This window comes from Poecile atricapillus, chromosome Z (assembly GCF_030490865.1).
Source record: "Poecile atricapillus isolate bPoeAtr1 chromosome Z, bPoeAtr1.hap1, whole genome shotgun sequence".
Taxonomy (NCBI): domain Eukaryota; kingdom Metazoa; phylum Chordata; class Aves; order Passeriformes; family Paridae; genus Poecile; species Poecile atricapillus.
In genome coordinates, this window is record NC_081289.1 from 5702398 (window position 1) to 5722551 (window position 20154).

General features: G+C 41.1%; 1 protein-coding gene across 7 annotated transcripts in view; it reads left to right on the plus strand.

The window, feature by feature from the left end:
• The window catches only part of LOC131592837 (CUGBP Elav-like family member 2), a 370538-nt gene that overhangs the window by 263183 nt on the left and 87201 nt on the right, over positions 1 to 20154 (plus strand). For all 7 annotated transcript variants that reach the window (XM_058864644.1, XM_058864642.1, XM_058864641.1 and 4 more), the window contains one exon: positions 11789 to 11871. In XM_058864644.1, coding sequence (XP_058720627.1) covers positions 11789 to 11871 — 83 coding nt within the window. The remainder of the gene's footprint in view (positions 1 to 11788; positions 11872 to 20154) is intronic.

The following is a 20154-nucleotide window of genomic DNA, read 5'->3' on the forward strand; positions in this document are numbered from 1 at the left end:
TGTGTGCCTGCACAAATATATGGCTTTATTACTAAAGTGGTTTGTTTATCTTTGCTGCTGCTGCATTTATTTTAGCACTCATCTAAACAATTAATTAGGGAAACACTTGAGTGCCGAATACACTTCTTCAGATACCACTCAGTTGGGTTTTTTATTTATTTCCAGGAGCATCAAGCATTAAAAAAACCCATCTTTTGCATTTTTTTTCTAACCATGCCTTTTTCCCTCTTTTTTGAAGTTTCCACAGCAGAGTACATTGCTTTGAAAGATCATGGGCCCTGTTGAGAGTTCAAAGCCAAGTAAAGATGATGCTTAAAGTTCAAAGGCTCTGTGGAGCTGCATCTTCATCTGCATAAAATTGTTTCAACTGACTAGAAAGATAGAAAAGTTGCCAGGAATTGCTTCTATTTCATTTTTATTATTATTATAAAGAAAGCCTAATTGGGGAACAAATGTGTCACTGCTAACAAGTTCAGGCAAAGCGAAGCTCCTTAGATGAAACACTGCTTGAAGGTGCAATGCAGGAAAGATTTGACATGTGCTGTGACCCTGTGAGAATGAAGCTGTGAATGCCTAGAAATCAATATGAGATGTGCAAGGGTTCATGATGCTGAAGTCAAGAAAGAGTTGAAAGTGTTTGACTGCGTCTTGGGCAAAGGGAGCAGGGAGTGTGACGGATTCAGACAATGGATTTAGACCCAAGTTTTAAAGATGGGGAAATGTATTTATCAGGGAAAAAGAAAATTCAAATAGTTGAAAATTATCTCCATTAAAATAGTATGTTGTAGCAAATCGTGACAGAGTGGAGGTGTTGCCAGTTCTTCCACCAGCAGAGAATGGAGCCTGCATCTTGGTGACTTGGCCAAAATCAGCAAAATATGGGGCAGGGGAGGTGTTGGAGGAAATGATTATTTGTTGATTCAAGTTCAGGGCACTTAGAGGCAATATTTATCCTAGAATTTCTTCCCATGCTACTCAAGCATTCCTTAAGCCATCTCAAATGTCTTGTATTGATTTCTTCCATTTCCTGTAAGGTGCCTTTCAGAGGAAGTGTGACAGACTGCAGTGAGTCAGATGGACACAGCACTGGCACGTTGTGCTCTGCTGTTACTCATTGTCACTACAATGGCTGTGTCTTTTTACCTCAATTTTTATTTTTTCATGGTATCTTCAGAGTACTCCTTTGAGCTCAGAACATTTTATCCTTTCTATTTAGCAAGGAAAAGCTAGAGCAAGGGAGATGAAAGGCCAGATTGTTCAAAAGCATTTAGGCATCGAAAGATTCAGATGGGCATTGAGTGTTATTTTCAGAAGAACTTCAACACCCTGTTCCTAGAAATGAGTTATCCAAGGTCAGATTTTAGATTCTCTTGCAAAAATGGTATCCAACTCTTCCAAATCCAGCTAAATGTTGAAAACACCCCATGCACAATGTTCTTGCCAAGTTTCTGGGTAGGGTTGAGGTTTTGTTGTTGTTTTGTAAATGAGTGAAATGTCAGCAATAGCAATCTTTCCAGTGGGTACCTTCTTTTATAACTTCTTTTCCCTGATCCTCTTCCTTTTTTTTTTTTTTTTTTTTCTCTTTGTACTGCTAGTTCTGGCTTTTCCTATGCTGTCCTTAGAAGGCACAAGCTGAGAGGTTTAAAGCTGTTAGTGGTGTTTTAAAAAAACTTCATGTCACCTACAACAGGATCAGATAAACTGCAACTTAAAAAAATGCATTGTGTTATCATGAATTCATAAATGTGTTGATATCTTTCTAAAAACAAGGTATGACACAAGACATTTTTACTGGCAATATCTGCCATGCTGGGATGTTCACCATATAGAATCATCATAGAAACATAAAACGGCATGGGTTGGAAGGGGTCTTAAAGATCATCTTGTTCCAGCCACCCTGTTGTGGGCAGGGACACCTTGCACTAGACCAGGTTGCTCAAAACTCCATCCAGCCTGGCCTTGAACACTTTTAGGGATTCACAGCTTCTCTGAACAACCTGTTCCTCTGTCTCAGTGCCCACACAGTAATGAATTTCTTCTTATACCCTACTGAAACCTGCCCTCTTTCAGTTTGAAGCCATTTTCCCTTGTCCTATCACTACAGGCCCTCATCAAAGTCCCTCCCCAGCCATATCCTGGTCCTCTTTAGGTACTAGAAGGTGTTATAAGGTCTCTGATTCTGTTTCTTTAAAAAAAGAAAAGATATTTATTCCTGTGTTCTTGCTATGAAAAAACTCGTCTAGTGTGTGAAATTTGCTAGTGAATGAAAGCTGGTTCCCAACTGATGGGTACAATAATAAAACAGTAATTTAACTGATGTTGTCTGCTAGAGTTAAATAAGCTTGCAATATATTTCTGGGGAAGTTAAGCTCTGTTAGAAGGGACATTATCAGATGCCAGTTAAATTTGTTCATTGCCATTTCACAGAATCACAAGCTGACTGAGGTCAGAAAGAAGCTCTTGGATTCATCTTATCCAACCCCTTCTCACAACAGTCATCTACATCGGGTTTCTCAGAGCTGTGTCCAGGCAGGATTTTAGTATCTTCAGGGCTGGAGAGAGTCCACAGCCTGTTTGGGCGAACCATGCCAGTGTTTGATCACCCTTAGAATAAAAATGTCATTCCTTATTTTTAAGTAAAATTTCTTGTATTTTAATTTGTGGCCATGGCCTCTTGTCCTGTCATTGGACCACTTAGAAAGCTCAATCTTCTTTACTTCCTCCAATGTTTTTTTCTCCAGGCTGAGCAGTCCCAGCTCTCTCAGTTGCTTTTCATATAAGAGATGCTCGAGACCCTTCCTCACCTTCATGGTCCTTCACTGGACAGCCTCTAGTATGTCCACATCTCTTCAAACAGGAAAAAGAAGATCCAGAACTTCATATATGTCTCAGCAGGACTGAGCAGAGGGCAAGGATCACCTCCACTGACCTGCTCTGCCTGATGCAGGCCAGGATACCTTTAGCATTTAACCAGTGAAGGTAATTTCCAGTCCAGAATATAGGTTTTTCATAGGGAAAGTTTATAAATTGCAAATAACTCTCAAATATTTGATTCTTTTGAAGGGATAATTTTATGGTCAAGCTCTTCTATTCTGAGTATTTTTCCCTACAGAGTTGGCTCCTAGTTGAACTAGGACTCAAATGGCTTCTCAGGAGTCACAGTGCAATTAGAGGTTTCATCAGAGCAGTGATCTGGAAGTCTTATCAGGAAAAGCCAGTTTTAAGTGATCTTTCTCTAGCACTCGAATGAAAGAAAAAATAGAAGGAAATCCAGGACTACAAGGCATGTGTGCTGGGAAGTTGGATTTGCTACTAGTGAGTGGCAGAGTTGAAAGACAATGGGCTTTTGAAATGACATCAGGGAAAGATGTGTCCCTGCCTGTGTTAATTTATGTAAACATGATCTTTGTAGAGTCTTTTTGAACTGAAATACAGTGTCACAGCAGTTTTCTGCTGCAAGTGTGGATTAACAAGGGAGGACATCTTAATTTTTGTAATTTTTTTTAACATCTCTTCTCTGAACCCTCTTTCTCTGCTGCATCCAAAGATGCATTTAGCAGATGGTCAGACTTAGGGGTTAACTTGCACAGAGGACATGTTAGTTAATTTTAAAGCCACTAAACTCAAGTCAGTAATTTTTATCTGGCAAAAGAAAAGGGAAAGAATAGCCATCTGCTACAAATTAAAAAATAAGCATTTATTTGAGGGAAGAAGAAAGTGAATTCAAGATTAAGGAGCATTAGTGCAAGAATAAGAAGGAAAAGAAGGTAAGGGGGAAATGACAAGAAGGCAGTATAAGAAATACATAATCATTTGTATTTTCATTTTTTTGTTGTTTCATTTCAGTGTCCCCCCAGTTTCAAGATTTCTGTCTTGATACAATATATATACACAGTGACAGGCCTTGTTTAAAACTATTTCAAGTTTAAAAAAAAAAAATATTGTCTTTTGCATATATTATTTCCTATATTTTACAAGTGGGAAGCGCAGTAACTTCCTATGGGACACCCCCTCACAGAGCTACAGGCTGGAATGCCATTTCCCCACCCTCTCCCCCTGCAGTCCTACTTACTTGAGAATTTCTTGTCCAAAAGCTCTGACAAGCAGTTTTTATTGTAACCCATATGGACTGACCTAAAGATCCCAGTTACTCTCCACCCCTGAGATCTAGAAATGTGAATGGACCAAGTATGAACTTGACAGGAGGTACTGAGCTGCTGCTTTGATTTTCCCACTGATGCTGGTAGCCTTCCATCTCCATGTCTTTCCCTGGGGATTTACACTGGGTGGGTGCTTGGACAGGCTGGCAAAGGATGAACATTCCAGGCCAGGTCCCCTGTAGATCATGGTGTTGCTGCAGTGCTGATGTGCAGGTTCAGTGCCACTGACTGCTCAGCTCTGTCTTCACAGCACTTCCTGAGTTTATGTTGCAATTTCTCTCATCCACTGCTCAGCCCAGACCAATAAAGCTCAGCTTCCATCCCAGCACGCAGGGATGGCTTCTTTAGGGACAGATTAGTTTGTAATGACATAAAATTGCCTTGATGCTATAAACCTGATTTGTGTGTATTTATTTACCCTGTCACCATGTATGGAATCTAATTCTGCATCTGCTTTTTTTTACTCCTTTATCACCATCTAGTGCAGATATCATATGAGTATTGCCAAGCTGCAGGTGTGGAAGTTGGCCCCTTCCTTCAGAAGTAAAAGAGAGTTCCAGCATGCTGGCCATTTGCTTCCCAGTCATTACACTGGCAGCAGGAGAGTTCAGGAATTTGCAAAAGCTGTAATTGTCCTATGTGAAAAATTGTACATTGAAATTCTTCAGATACTTGTACAGCTATTAGCCATTTAAAACTGTTTAATATAAGTGGCTTATTTCAGAGAGCAAGAAAAGTAGATTCTGGCAATTTTGCCCTTGATATCTTTTCTATCTGTGTCACACTTTAGTCAAAATTTACATAATAATGGGTAGGGAAGTGTTGTGGGACATGAACCGGTGCATATTAGTTCTTAGTTGCTTTCCCAAAAGGCTTGAAAATGCAGCAAATTTAATCTAGGTCAAAAAAGAAAAAAAAAAAAAAAAAAAAAAAAAAAAAAAGAAAGAAAACGAAATAAAGAAAGGGGAAAAAAAAAGGACCACTTCCATTTTGTAGGCAGAGGACATTTATAGAGAGCATTTGTATTCACAAGGGTATGGGAATGACAGAGTGCGACTCCTCCAAAAGAGCTCCCCCGTGCAGCTGAAGGCTGACAGCAAACTAGGACTTGTGGCCAATTAACAGAAAGGCCGTCATAACTTGCAAGGCATGGAGAGAAAAAATTGAGCTCCTTGGGATCATTTTTCACTGGCCATTTACAGGGCTGTTACCGGCCTGGAGCATTTGTGCTTTAATGCGAGCAGTGCAATGCAGGGCACTCTGGGGCTGGGGCACTGCCACCCTGAATGCTGTAACCAGGAGGACAAATAGAGCACAGGGTGGAATTTGGCACATCCCAGCTGTGAATCCTTCTCACATGTGAGCTCTTGCCTACATTCAGCTAATGTATTAATATTAGAAGTGGCATCACTATAATATGTGCTGTCATTAGAGTGGCAGTGCGGTTTCCTGGCTGGTGACAGGACTGGTAATACGGTTTCCATCAGGGTGCCAATTATATCAAACTATTAGCAAACCTGAGCTAATTGGGAGGCGGCATCATTAAAGTTTGGTTTCTGCTGTATTCGGCAATTCTATCAGGATGGCTTTGGAAGTGAATCCATCTTACTCTCCCATGACTCCACAGACAATAGAGCATGAGGATGGTGCAGGTGGGAATCAAAACACATCCCTGCCTTAGCCACCTTCTTCTTCTGATAAGCAGAGTTTTAAAAATAGTTGGATTTTTCCTTCTGGGTGTCTTTGTCAGGAATGGCTGTATTTGCTATTCAGACAGTTCATGGTTTTCTCTGGTTTTTATGGAACCACCCAATAAAAACCTCTAAGACTTGAAACACCTAATACTAGACTAGTCTTCAGTGTGGGTTAGGTAATTGCACTAACATCTGTAGAAAAGCCAGGCAAGGCTCCTGTTGCACTGCATAAAATGTAAGCAAAGTGAAAAGTCTCATTGCCCAACCACACACCTGAACTCCTTGTAGCAATAGATCTTCCCAGTGGCTTTAGTGGAAAAGAGATTTTAATGTCTTCACTGGCTTTTGGAAAATGACATTACAGGTCACACATGGTGTGTTTGGTTGGAAATCGTGCTGTTCAGGCAGCTTTCTGTGATGTACAAAGCACATATTCCAGAGTTCAGGTGGATGGCTGGAATGCAAGAGACCTTGTTAAAGGCTGCCCTGTATTAGTGTCATGTTTAAATTTTGGTGGTGGATGAGTGAATGTGGAAATCAGGAGAAAAACATTTGGAGTGGGGAAGAAACCAAGAAAAAGAAATCCTCCTGAACTTAAACTAGCTTGAACTGTGCTGGATTGACAAGAAGCTACTGTCCCCATTGAGATTCCAGGCTTGTATGAAGCCAGCACCTGTTCTGCTTGCAAATGCACACACAAAAGTGAGCTTCATTCACAGAAAGAAAGAAACATAGCAGGACTTCACTCATTTAGCCTTCCAGGGCCTTCAGTCCCTTGATCTGTCAACCCCTTAGAATTCAAACACAGCCTTTAAAGGAATTTTCAATTCACAACATGATGACTTTGTTGATGTCCTGAATGTGAATGTATTTTGAATTGAATTTGTCTGCCAGGATTCCATTACTTGCTAAAAGAATACAGAGTTCAATCATCAGATAATCATTATAGCTGTTTTGAAGTGTTTATTTTATTAGTCTAGAAGGTAAAGCAAATTTCATACTTTTAAGTTGTTGCAGTCTTTGCAGGCACCCTGATAAGCTCTTGTATTTCTATACCCCATGGTTAGGGTTCAGGTACTGGCAGCAGGTGATAATATGCACAACACAGGAGAGATCCAAACTGACAAATTTTGACAGTTGAAAACTAAAGAAACTAATATATCAGACCAATAAATATGGGTTTGTCTTTCTTTTTTTTCTTTTCCCTCCTGTATCTTGTCTCTTTTGATTCCCAAAAGTTAAATTTTCAGGCCTGGGAGATTGCAGAATATTTTTCTTTAAGCAAATCAAGACCTCAGAGCATCTTGTGGAACGTGTTTTAATGCCTGTCCACATCTAAGGGTTGTTTTCTCATAGAGATGCACATGTGTAATTCTTGCTAACTTTAACACAGGAATTGTCTATTCAGTTTAGGGAGCTGTAAAAGACTTTTTCTCACCCGAAGCAAGATGGAGGTTGCTGTATTCATTCAGGCATGAAATCCTGGCTGAGAGATTAAGCCTCTTACACAGATCCCAGTGCCGTTAAATGCCAACAAGGACTGTGTAAGCCACATCTTCAAGTGGAGGAGAGCTTCCCTTTGTTAGTTGTTCAAAATTAGGAATGTAAACAGCTCTCACAGCATAATTAGTCTGTGTTTGAATTGGGAGAAAGTGAGGAAAATAATGGCATGGCGGAGCTCCTGGAGATGGCGTAGAGCTGGATCTTGCAGCCTAACAAAGCCATGACTGCTCTGCTGGGAGGCATATTTGGGTCATAAAGCAGAAGTCACATGGGAGGAGAAGCCCCATTGCATGGGGTCACTAATAGCTCTTTGAAAAAATCCTCTCGCTTACAGGAGGAATGCCATTTCTTGACATTTCATGGTGAAAGCTGCAATTTGTCGTAGCTCCATAAAGTCCTCAAGAAACCCAAATTCACTGTCAGCAGAAAACCATGGCTACTGTGGTATGAAAGTCCTCACCACTTGATCTTTTTCCCATTCCTCACTTCTGAATGATGGTTTCAGTGAACCCCGGGCTTGATTCCTCTCTAATCCATTGCTGCCATCTTTGACAGTGACTCACATAAAGCTGTTTCTAGCCATACACAAGGCTGTTTGTCCCTGTCACTGTCTTGCTAAACAGGTTTCTGTGGAAATTAAATAAATAAAATCTCTACCACTGGTGCTAATTGGTGCCTTTGGCAGCCTGAGCAAGGGCTTGTGAATTGAATGTGTCATGGAGAATTGAATGTGTCAACTCTCTCCCAATGGCTGGGACCTTGAGGTCTTTCTCTGGCACTAAATTTCCTTTGAAAAAAGAAAAAAAAGGGGGAAGGGGGGAGGAGGGGAAGAGAGAGAGAAAATGAAAACAAGCTGAAATAAGAGATCTTTTCCCTTTCTTTAATGAGGTGTTGAAGTTGAGCATTGTAGTGTCCACACTGCAGCGTTTGCTCGTCAGATGCCTGGAGAAGTAGGGCTGTTTTCTGCTGTTGTTTCTCAGGCATCCCATTTGTTGCCATTAAACGCTGAGCAGCATGGAGTGGCAGGTTTTATTCAGTCTGTTCAAGCATCTGGCAGGATAGCCATGAAGTTGTTGCCGATGTCCTTAAGGGACTGTAGGGATCTGCATGATTCATTCAGAATTTTTTTCAAGGTACAAAGAAGAAATGCCTTACGCTGTAGTAAATACTGTTCCAAGTAGAGCACAACCAGCTTAGCAGAGCGTGGGAGATTTGCTGCTCTGGAGGCACTGACTGGCAGCATGAGCTCCTCTGCCTGTGGGCAAGAATACACTGACCTGCGTGGAGTTAAACTGGGCTGTATTTCACGCTGTTGAGGACTGGCAGAACCATGTCCACAAACCAATTCACCTTTTAAGTTGTCCTGACTAGGAGGGGAAAAGGTTATAAGCCAGGCTCTGAGTTATCTGGATGTCAGAAAATCTAGTTGTGGTTCAAGCTGCTGTTGAGTTTGTTAGTGATGAAACAAAGATTATATATGCATAAGGCCTGAAGAGGAAGGTTGTATTTTTTAATTTTCTTTCGGTAGGAAACATACTTTTTCTTTTCCAGCTGGGACACTTGTTTGTCTTTGGCAATAATACATTTTCTTCAGTAAAATGGAGGAAGAAAGGTCACTGCCTCTTTGCCTTTCAGCAGGGGGACAGCTACCAGTCCTAAAGCACAGATTAGCCCTGTCCTATTACACAGGCATCTTCCCCTCCAATATTCCAGGTACTTTTTCTATGTACTGACCCCAAAGGATTTTACATTGGGAGGCCTCTTCAATGCAGTTTCTGTAACATGCCTGCAGCACCTCTGGAAAATCCATAGGCTGGGCTACAGCATTTCCTTGGGGAAACATGGACTATTGCCTTTTCTGTTCCTCTCTGTTGCCTTACTATCTTTTTGAGTCCAGCCCTGACCTCTTTAGGAGATACCTTCAAATTCAGGTGTCCACAAGCGGATGTCCATGTCCCCCTCACACCACAGCAAAGCTCTTGTTGTGGGGTTTGTTGTATTTAAGAAGATATGAGCCAAATGTGTCCTGAGAAAAATTTTATCCGTAAGCATTTTCAGATTTGTCAGTCTTTGAGCTTAGAAGTCTCTATTTTTGTCAAGGTCCAATGACCTGCCTGAAACATCTGCACGTTTCCCATTAAGCTACTGTTTCTTCCGGCCCTCATTCACAGAAACATTTTTCTCTCCTGAGCTATTACTTCCCAAAAATGATCAGTTAAAGGGTATTTCACAGCATATTCATCTTTCAAGTGCAGCTCTTTCAAGTAGTGCCAAGAATGATAAACCAATAGATTTCAAATTTCTCCTTATCGGAATGAACCCACAGAGCTGAAATCTAAAATGAAATTCTTCGGGCCCACGGAAAAGGACATAGCAATTGGAAAGTTGTGATTACAGCTTGATATTTTCCCCTCTGAATCCTCTCTCCTGGTTAAAAAGCCTTATATTAAAAAGCTAATAAACTGAAAGAAGAAACAATAGAAGATAGACTTGGAGCTGGCTGACAGGCTAGAAAAATATTGTGATATTGTCTCAAAATCACACTATTAAATGTCACAAACTTGGATTTTTTTCTCATTTTCATCTGGGGCAAAATAATTCAGATTTTCAGAATTTTCCAGTGAAACAGAAGGTTTAGAAACACTTACAGGAAACACAAACCTTAACAGGCTATGCCTGTCTGTAGCACGCATCCCTGCAAACAATGTTCCGCTTACTGAAATAATTACTAAACCATCTCCATCATAAAGTGTGAAATTTTAAAGAACCTGTTGGCAGTATGAAAAATGTTCCTCTCAGCTGTGTTAAGTCTGCATTACCTGCCTGCCCATGTTTTGCTGTGCCTGCAAGTGATTTTGTGTATTAGGGATAAACTTGCTGTGTTCCAGCTGGGAATACATGGTCACCTTTGCTTGTTACCGGGGTAATGGTTGTCACTGGCCTGGCTGCAGAGCCAGAGGGAGCATTCCCAATGCCAAGCACAGCTTGAGCCAAGCAAGGGGCAGTGGAGGGGCCCTTTCTGGATCCAGCCCTTCCTTCCAAAGTGGTCCACTCCACATGGTTACTTTCAATGTTTTCTGTGTACTGCTGTGTACACCTTCTCCCCATGTCCTTTGCCATTACAGAGACGGGGCAGGGTTGAACACAAGCAGGAATGTCAGGTGGGATGGGATGTTTCACCTTGGCCAACATTAGGGAGTTGATACAAGCGTCATCTTTGCTCACTGCCTGAAGCACAGATTATTTTATGTGTGTCAGGCTCCAAGGGAGCACCAAGGCTCATGAGCCAGGGTTTCTTTTATTTACTGATTGGTTTTGACATTTCTCTGGAGTTGTAACAAATCTCTGACTGTGATTAAGAGAACAGGATTGTTTTCTGATTCATCAGTAAGACCTGCATCATCCTGTTTCATGCGAAGCAGGTTTTTATTTCAGGAGCCACTTCTGCCCCACAACCAGCATTGCCCAGAATGTTTTCCCTCTCCCCAAAGCAGTTGGGTCACCAAACACCCCATCTGCAGCAAACCTCTCATCTGTCAAGGAGCAGACTTCATTGCCATGGGGCATTACAGGCAAACCCTAGTCCTTGCGTTTTGTCCCCTGCCTGTGACATTATAGCTCTTCCCTGAGGATCTGTCTGTGAGCCCTGACCTCACCCTGGGGCTGGTGTTGAGCTGCCTGGGTTCTGTGTGCTGCAGAAAAAGCTACTTTACATGTTTGCAGTGGATAAAGTGACAGCAACCCATGTTTGGTCCCACACACCACCTGGCTGGATCATACTGTCAAAAGGAAACCACAGGATTAAGGCAACTAAAACTACCTGCTCTACTGAAAATTTGGCAGCTGCAGGGACAGCAGAGCCTCCCTTAATGCTGTCAGCCATCAGCAGCCTCCACTATCCCAGCAGTGGTGAATTCACCTGTAGCTTGTTTTTCATTCTTGAAACTGAGATGAGTGTTCCACCTGCAGTCCTGCCTGGTTTCAAGGAAAGGAGGGAACCAACCTTAGCTCTTTTGTATAAAGCCCTTTAAATAAGGTCCTGCTTTAGCCTGATTTTCTGTTTGGAATGTAACAATGAATTCCTGCTGCTTGACTTTGCCATGTTGCTTATATTCAAAGTATAATGGGGAGCCTTCAGAAAAATATAACCTTATTTACAATGTACAAAGCCAATTGGATTTTGGTTAACAATTTCTAAGTGATTACAGCTCACTAACAATACAGGTGTGCTATAGATGCAATGCACAGGGGGGGATTTTTTATTTTAAACCATACAAGCTTTCTTTTATTCATGTCATTCAGGCGCCTCAGGATAATTCACATTTCCAGCTTTCATAATGTGTTGTTCAACCACTGTTTTTTCTCCCTCCCTATTGTACTCTCACAAATCATACTCACTAATTTCTGAAAGCTTTTCATTTCTCTCTATAGGTTGTTGTTTCGTAACATTTTATACAAGAAAAGCTGCTCTTGAGGCACAGAATGCACTGCACAATATTAAAACTTTACCTGGGGTGAGTACATTTGCTTTTTGATCCTAATTATTTTATTGACATAAAAATAGCCCTTTTGCTCTCAATGCTGCTTGGTGCCTCAAATGACCTTGACCTCTGCAAGGAGGGTGGATAAGCTGATGGTGTGTCCTGTGTTGGTGCCAGTCCTGTAGCAATGGCAGCATGTCCAAAGGCAGTTGCTGTACTCTAGAAAGTCACTTGGCTGGAAAAGGTACTGATTCCTGCTGACTACAGACAGTGGCCAGAGTGCAATGTGGATCTCTTTTTAAATTTATTTAAGGGGAGGGGAGGAGAGAAAACATATGGCAGAAAAACACTTCAACGCTGGGGCTTCATGCTTGAAAAGGGAGAGAAGAGGAAAAGACAAAACACAGGCAGACTTTGTTAAATGCAGCCTTTATCCACATGGTTTGTAAACAACCTGCATATCTCAGGGTGTTGTGGAGTGTGGTACCACATAGCTGCTTGCACAGAGTCATCCTGTCTCACCTCTCCTCACCACCTGCTCCCACTGGCACCAGTGTTCCAAACAGTTGTGGTTGTGTTGTACAAACTGTACCTTGCATTTTCCTCTGGTATTCTATATTTAAATTACAGGGCTAGAGAGAAGTATATCACTGGTAATTGCATGTCTTAACTCTGAAATCTTCTTCTACCACCATTTTCATTTCTTCTGCTGAATACTTTGAGGATGGAAGAGAAAAAATATAAAGATGGAGGTATATCCCTCTTGATTCAGGAGAAGTGTTCAAGTATATGTTTGTAGTGTATGGTTACAGACATGAAAATAAATAAATACACTGTGTAAATAAATAGAGCATTGCCTGGACTGACAGTTATATAGCCAATATCTCCCTTAGTTCCTATGTGTTGTGTGTAAAATTGGACACTCTGTGTTTGAAAAATTATATCTGTCCAGTTCACTTTGTGCAAGTGATTTTCTATTAGGAAAGCCACCTCATGCATCATGGAAATGACCTGTGTACAGAGGTGCTGTCATGGGACAGTTACCCTGAACCCTGCCAAAGGTAAAATGGGAGGCCTCTGTCATTTGCAATGAAAATGCTTCATGGCATTGAATGGTGGTAGGAAATCTGCAAAGGTAGGCCAGCCACAGGAAAACAGGAGAGAGAAGTTGTGGCACTTCAAATGATGTTTTCCAGCAACTGGTCCTTGCAAGGGACAGTATCAAGGCTTTACAAGCCTCCCAGTGGGAGTCTTGGCACTTGAGGGTGTAGAGGACGGATGTACCATCCTCAAGAGAGAAAGGAAGGCTCTGAGGGACAATTCCCATTGAGTTCACTTTGGAGCTCAGGCTGAATTTCAGCACCCTCTGGCTCTGCATCCCAGTTGTTGGTTCCCATCCCCAGTGCCAGAAAATGCTGAGCCCTTGGATGAGAGCTCTCTAACCCCATTCAATGTTGCACCTAAACCAACTCACTGAGTAATTCCTCTCCATCATGCTTTGAGTCAAATTGCTGTGTGGACTGGCTGGGTAGGATGGAGGTATCCCAAGCTGCTGGAGCAGCACCCTGCCCAGATAGCATCCCTCAAGCTCTACCACAAGATCTACCCATTACCCCCCTTAGAATTAGACACAGTCTGTTTAGAATCATACAATCAGAGAGTCATAAGGGTTGGAAAAGACCTCCAGGATCATTGAGACCTTTGACCAAAAACCACCATGTCTATTAAATCACAGCCCTAAGTGCCACATCCAGGTTGGGTTTTTTTTAACACTTCTAAAAATGATGACTCCACCACTTCCCTGGAAAGCCTGTTCCAGTGCTTGACCACCCTTTCAGTGAAGACATTCATTCTGATGTCCAACCTGAACCTCCCCTGGTACAGCTTGAGGACATGTCTTCTCATCCTGTCACTGATTGCCTGGGGGCAGAGCCTGACCCCCACCTAGCTACACCCTCCTGTCAGGGAGCTGAAGAGAGTGATAAGGTCACCCCAAGCCTCCTTTTCTTCAGGCTAAACAAATACAGCTCCCTCAGCTGCTTTTACTTTTCTTTGTTCTTCCCTGAGTCCCCCAAGCTGCTTGCTGTGTTTTGAAAGATCTTATTTATCCCAGTGGGTGACTTGGAGGGGCAGATTCCCTCTCTGACTTCCCCACGTACAAGTGACAAAGCTGGCTCAGCTCTGCATTGCATCTTACTTGAGCAGGGCATTATTTTCTCCCCCACTTTTGCACAGCTAATGAGCAGGCAGCAGTTAAAGATGCTAGTGTTTTGATGCTTTTAAAATAAGGTTAAAAAAAAAAAAATTTTTTTTTTCTAAAGCCCTCTCTAGCCCTTTGTCATTTAAGATTTATCTTTCCAAGCTGTTTTTTCCTGTCCTGACTGTGAGGTTATAAAGTTTTCTTTTAAGGATATGTGGAAATTGCATTTCCATGACTCTGAGGCCTTGGCTTTAAAAATACTCCTGATACAGCCAGAGATGTTTAGATTTTACTATGAGATAAGTTGTTATACCTTCTTTTTTAAAGGGAAGCCTCTAACAAAGAGAAGCAACTTGAATACATTTCTACTACTTGTCTTTCAGAATGATTCAGCATATATTCTATGACAGATTCTATATTTTGCACATGCAGTATGCTGACATTCAGCATATATGGGGATACTGTTATGCCGCATCTGTGTATTCCCAAAATAACTTCATTTAAGCACACTTTAGAGTTGTGACCCGTGTACTGGAAATGTTTCACGTTAGCAGGGTTCTCCTATATAAATTTTAGCAATTTCTGTGGTGTTCCTCCTGCCTGCTAAGCAGCTTTTACCAAACAAGCAGGGATCAGTAGTGGATAGTTCCATGTGTAAAATACTCTCAGAGCAAATGGAAGCAATCTTCTGTCAGAGCTACAACAAGGGATGAATTTGGATCAGGTTCATTTGGGCATCAAGTGTCAGCTTGCTTCCAGTAAGCGAGGTATGGTCAGTAGGAGGTTCAGTAATAAGGTGTCTCCTGGAAACAGAAGAGTCCATGCCTTCCCCTTTTGCTGTCATACCACCATGCATGGGATAAGGCATCCTTAAATAGCCCAGGAAGAAAATCTGAGTTAAAGGCAGGTGATTTATTAGTGTGAGGTAAGGAAACCTGGCAGAGGCAGGAGCAGGGGGCTGCAGGGATGCTGTGGCTGTTGGAATTCATCTGTGTTTTACCTGCACTCAGGTGTAACCTGCACTTCTGCAGAGGTGTGGAGGAGAATAGCTCTGTGCTCATTATTGATAGAGCTTAAATTATTTCTGGGTTTAGTCTCTTCATTTCATAAATGCAGACTTGCTCCATGTAGCTCAGTAAGCAGGTTTTGGATCAGCACTGGTGAAGCCAAAAAAGTGTGGCTTTAGTGTGAAATTTATGCCCCTTCCAAGGCTGCATGTGCAGTTTAATTTAAGTAGCTTTTTGAGCAAAGCCTGCAGTGCTATGTCTCTATCTCTGCTTTTTGCCTGGACCTCATCCTTAACAGAGACATGAAAACACCAGCGCTTGATCTGCTCCTTTGAGCTGCACCCTTTTAGTGGACATGAAGAAAATAAGACCAGACATAAATGATTAATGCAGAATCTTGGAAGAAAATATTGCAGGGTGCCTTGCTGTTTGATTACAAGCCTTGGAATTAGTCAACATTTCCATAATTCTAAACCAATATACACCTGTTTTCCCACTGTGATGTGAAGGCACAACTTAATTTAACAGAAACCCCGCTGTGCTAAATCTCTCATTAAATACCAAGCTAGTTCTGTAATTTAAAGTTGCAGCACTACTATTTTAACTGAATTGCCTTTGTATTATAAAATTAATAAGAAGTTAATGATGCACTTTGCTGTATTCTCTCAGATTTATTTTTTTTTCACAGCAACAACAACAAAAAAAGAAAGATAAAGAAGAAAAACATGTCACCAGCTGACATCTCAAGGCTTTTCTGGTTTTAATCATTTTCCTTGAGGATAGAAATTCATTTAAAAGATTTTTTAAAACAAATTTTAAAAACTTTCCGCACAAGTAGGATCAAACATCATCTTTTTATTCATGATTAATATAATCTCTCTGTTAGTCATAATATTCCTTGTCATATATTGGAGCTTTTATCTTTCCTGAAATATGTATTTAGATATCACTTGTTATGTACGATTGCTACTAGGCAGAGAAGCAGATATGCAGTGTTTGAGAAATACAGACATATTGTTATGATATATGATACAGATCAACGGAACAGGGACAGTTCTCTTCTGTTTACTTGGTGCTGGCATCACAAGTAGCTTTTATGTCTTGCAAATGAACAGCATGAATTTTCAGATGTGTCTTTTCAAACATAGCATGAGAGCAGGTTGCTGATACCCTCACAGCTCATAGGGATGTGGTTTATATTATTCAGCTTAGAGACAGGTTTTCTTGGAGTGTTCATTTGGATTTTGTTTTAAAAGGCAGAAGGGAGAAAAGGGAAAACCTCAATTTGAATGTAATAATGATCTTAGAAATGGGCTTCTTTGGGATGAGCTGTAGAACTGAGGCCTTAACTAGTCTCATCTTCATTAAGAATCTCATGGCTTCGTTAGAGGTGTTTAACTTCTATTCCCTAAACAGAGTAATCCAATAAATTCCACCCATCTGAATTTATTCTGTACCTTCAGTTAGATGTAATAATCTTGGTTCCCCCATGCTCTAATTTGCTGCTTAGTGAAAATTGGCTTTTGTATAGAGGGCAAACCTCAAAGAGCTGTATTCAGGAACTGCTTTAACTGCCTTCATGGCACTGACATTTGTTCTTTGTTTTCAATTCAACATACTTTATTTTTAAAACAGAATGCTCTCTGTTTTGCTCACAAGTGAACCTGGCAGGATTTTCTGGCAAGGGTTAAGTGCAGATAGGTAACACAAGAGCACTATATATTGGTTGGATCTTGGAGCCAAATAGCTGAATAAATGCACCTTTAATGTCATGCAGAGGCAATTTGAAGTCAGAAAGCAATGGGCATCCATTTGTAAAATCTACACCTAGACCTCTTTGCAGTCTTTGTTCTGTGTTTGAACTTAGACTTATTGGACATAGTAAGGGTTATTTTTTGTCTTTATGTACATTTTTTTATATATCCTCCTATCTAACTTTATCACAAGAATAATTAACAGCCCACACTGCACCCCCATGCTTTTAACAGAATCATGGTTTACGTGGTTCTTATTTCAAGTGGGATATACATATTCCAAGTAGCAGCAAACTTTTTGTATTGAAGTTCTGGCATGAAATTAGGGCATTAGCTGTATGAATTGATTTGATTAAGGGTTTAACAAGGAAGAGATACCATTTTGAGAAAGCTCTTAGTATTTTAACAGCAAGGTGGTGTTTGTAGGAACTGTTTTTCTAAAATATTCATGGCTTCCTTTTTTGCCAGATGTTGTCAAGGAAGACGTTTTTAATTTTTACATTGTAAAAATCACTACTGATTTTATTAAATGTTTTTTACATCACAGGAAAGCAGGACTGGCTTAAAGAGTACTTTGCACACAGGTTGTGTACTGGCTGTAAGGAAACCTCAAAGTTCACTTAGGGGTGTTGAATATGAAAAATAATAATCAGAATAATCTGGTCCAAAATGCAGGCACCCATGACGACATACTGTGAAACCTCATTCACTTGCTGATAAAATACTATTTGTCCAACAAGAAGCCAAAAAAACCCAAATATATTTCTGGTTTTCGCTTTACATCATGAACTCCTTTCTAATGACTATCCCGACACTCCTTTCTGGAGTAGTTCAGTAATATCCAGTTCCCTTCTCTGTTTTAAGCCTTATGATTTGTCAGTACTGTATGAACATTATGAAAAAATTACCTGTAATAAAAAGGTAATCATCCACTATGATTTGAATAATAGCCTGAATATGATATATCAGTGACTCTGAGAGATTTTGACAAACAGAAAGGGAATTCAAAGAGCAATTAACTTAGTTGAGGTTTTGCAGTGATTGATTTATGATGACAAATTAAACTAATTCAGTACCCATATAGTATGGCCAAATGCTGTTTAATGAAGGATCCAAAGAGTATAGAAACTGCTTAAGTGATAAAAATAACCAGATGGGAAAGAGGAGAATTCCCAGGGACCATCTTTTCCTTAGAAGTGAACTATAAGACATTGAATTATGTTGAGAAAGTTAATCTGGCCCATTCCTTCCTTTAAAATACTGTGCAAAGGAACCCACTTAATGATACACTTTGCCCAGCCCAGAAGACATGTGCGTATTTGTTTCTATTCAAAAATACCACTTCTACCCCTGCTTCTCAAAAAAAAATATGGCGCTGACTCTGCCACTTCAGTGAAAATGTGTATTTGTACTACGTTCAGATACCTTAGTAGAAAAGTGGAGTTTACACCTACAATTTCTGTGAAACACAGAATGGATCACCAGCCCCAGATTTATGAAATGGAAAAAAGTGACTTAGGAACCCAGTGAAATCTCTGTAAGTAGCTGAACTTGCAGCTTAATGGGAGAATGGTGAGCGTTGTGCAGACATAGGGAGAGGGAAATTTTCACCAAGTGAAAATAGCTTCTCTAAATTGAGCAAAACATTTAGTTCATAATTATATTTTCCCTTTTTCTCATTGAGGGATAGAAGGTCAAATTTGCCTTCACCAAATTCATAGCCTCATCATTAGGGTAACTTTCTGGCATGCAAGGAGAATGCAGTTCATATCCTCTCTGCCTTGTTTATTGAAAGGATTTAGCTTGGATTGACCTAACAGAGCCTTCACCACTGGACTTAGTTAAGATTAGGATCACCATTTCTCCTCTTGAAGCTGTTCCAGCTGTTTGAAAGTATCAGGTTCTGATGGGAGGGAGAGAAAGCAAGGAACAGCACTTGGTTGCCTGGTACTGAGGGCAGTGACTCAGGTACTGTGATATCTCGATATGAGTTCATGCTGTAGTAAGAATTTTGTTCAAACATTTTGAAGAGACTCTCCAAGAACAGAGGAGTGCAGGAAGATGCTGTGCTGAGGCACTGAGACAAGGTGGCTAAACCTTGACCTGCCTTACCTGGGATGACAGGGGGTGATGACCTCTGGTATGTCAGGAGGGTGCACAGCTGCACAGGGAATGGGCCTCAGTGAGCTGCTTTAGATCCTAAACATCCATATCAGGTTGTTTCATTTCCTGCTGGGAAGCAGGAGCACGTTGGCCCAGCTGCAAAAGCAGTTAGATGCACACTAGTTTTTTTTTTAGAGAATTCTTGGAGTAGTTCAGGTTTTGGGGTTTTTTTTCACTGTTTTGCAGTCTAATAATATTGGGATGGAAAGTAAGTAATGCATAATAATGGCTTGACTTCAGAAAAATTCACTAATGTGAAGCTCATGCCCTAAAGGCCAAACCATTCTGGAGTGTGACACTGGGATTTACCTCTGGTTTCCATAACTTTGACCAGTTGAGGTCATCACTCTGTAAAATCCCTCCAGACCTTTTTGTCCAACTTAGAACATCTTGCTCGGTGAGGGTGGAGGATCAGTTCACAGGATATCACTTTTAAGCTGAGTACCCAAAAATCACTGACTTGGAGAACCTTTTGCTGTGCACTTCAGAATCAAAATCTCTGAAGAAAATCAAGAGGCCATCACTGGAGTACTCCAGGGTATTGCAAAGCTCACCAAGATTTAGGTGGGGTGCTTAGCTAAGGACAATAGCCCAGGCACTCTCTTAAACAGCTATTTATCCTCCTGCTGGTGTTAGCTGTTTTCTGCTATGTGGAACAGAAAGTACAGGTGCTTCAGTCAGCCTCATTAACAGCACGACACGAGCTATTAAAATTGTCTTCGTAATGAAAAGCTGGTTCAGGGAGCCTTCCTAGCTGTCTGACTACTCCTACAATAGTGAGATTAGAAAGGAAAATCATGAAAAGAGTTGCAGGCATCAGGAAGCAACATCATTAGAGGTGCCCTTGGATGCCTTTTACCTGCCTTGATAGCAGTGTTAGACATCTGTGGATCTGAGTTATGTTATGACTAAGGAGCCAGGCCTCATGGCATGTTTGTATCAGAGAGAATGTTTGTTCAATATCTTCCTGCAGTTGTGTCCAACCCTGTGAGCTGGGCTGCTTCCTTCAAACACCTCTGCTCTGTGGTCCATTGCTGTTGAAGGGATGCAGTGCTGGCTAATTGTGTGTTTGCACTCCTGTGGTGGTGCAGGAAGCTCAGGTAGCCCCAGCCAGTTTCCCCCATTGCAGTCACGTAATGAATCCCACTGGGCAGGTGCACTGTGCTGCTGAATGGGACAGTGTACATGATAA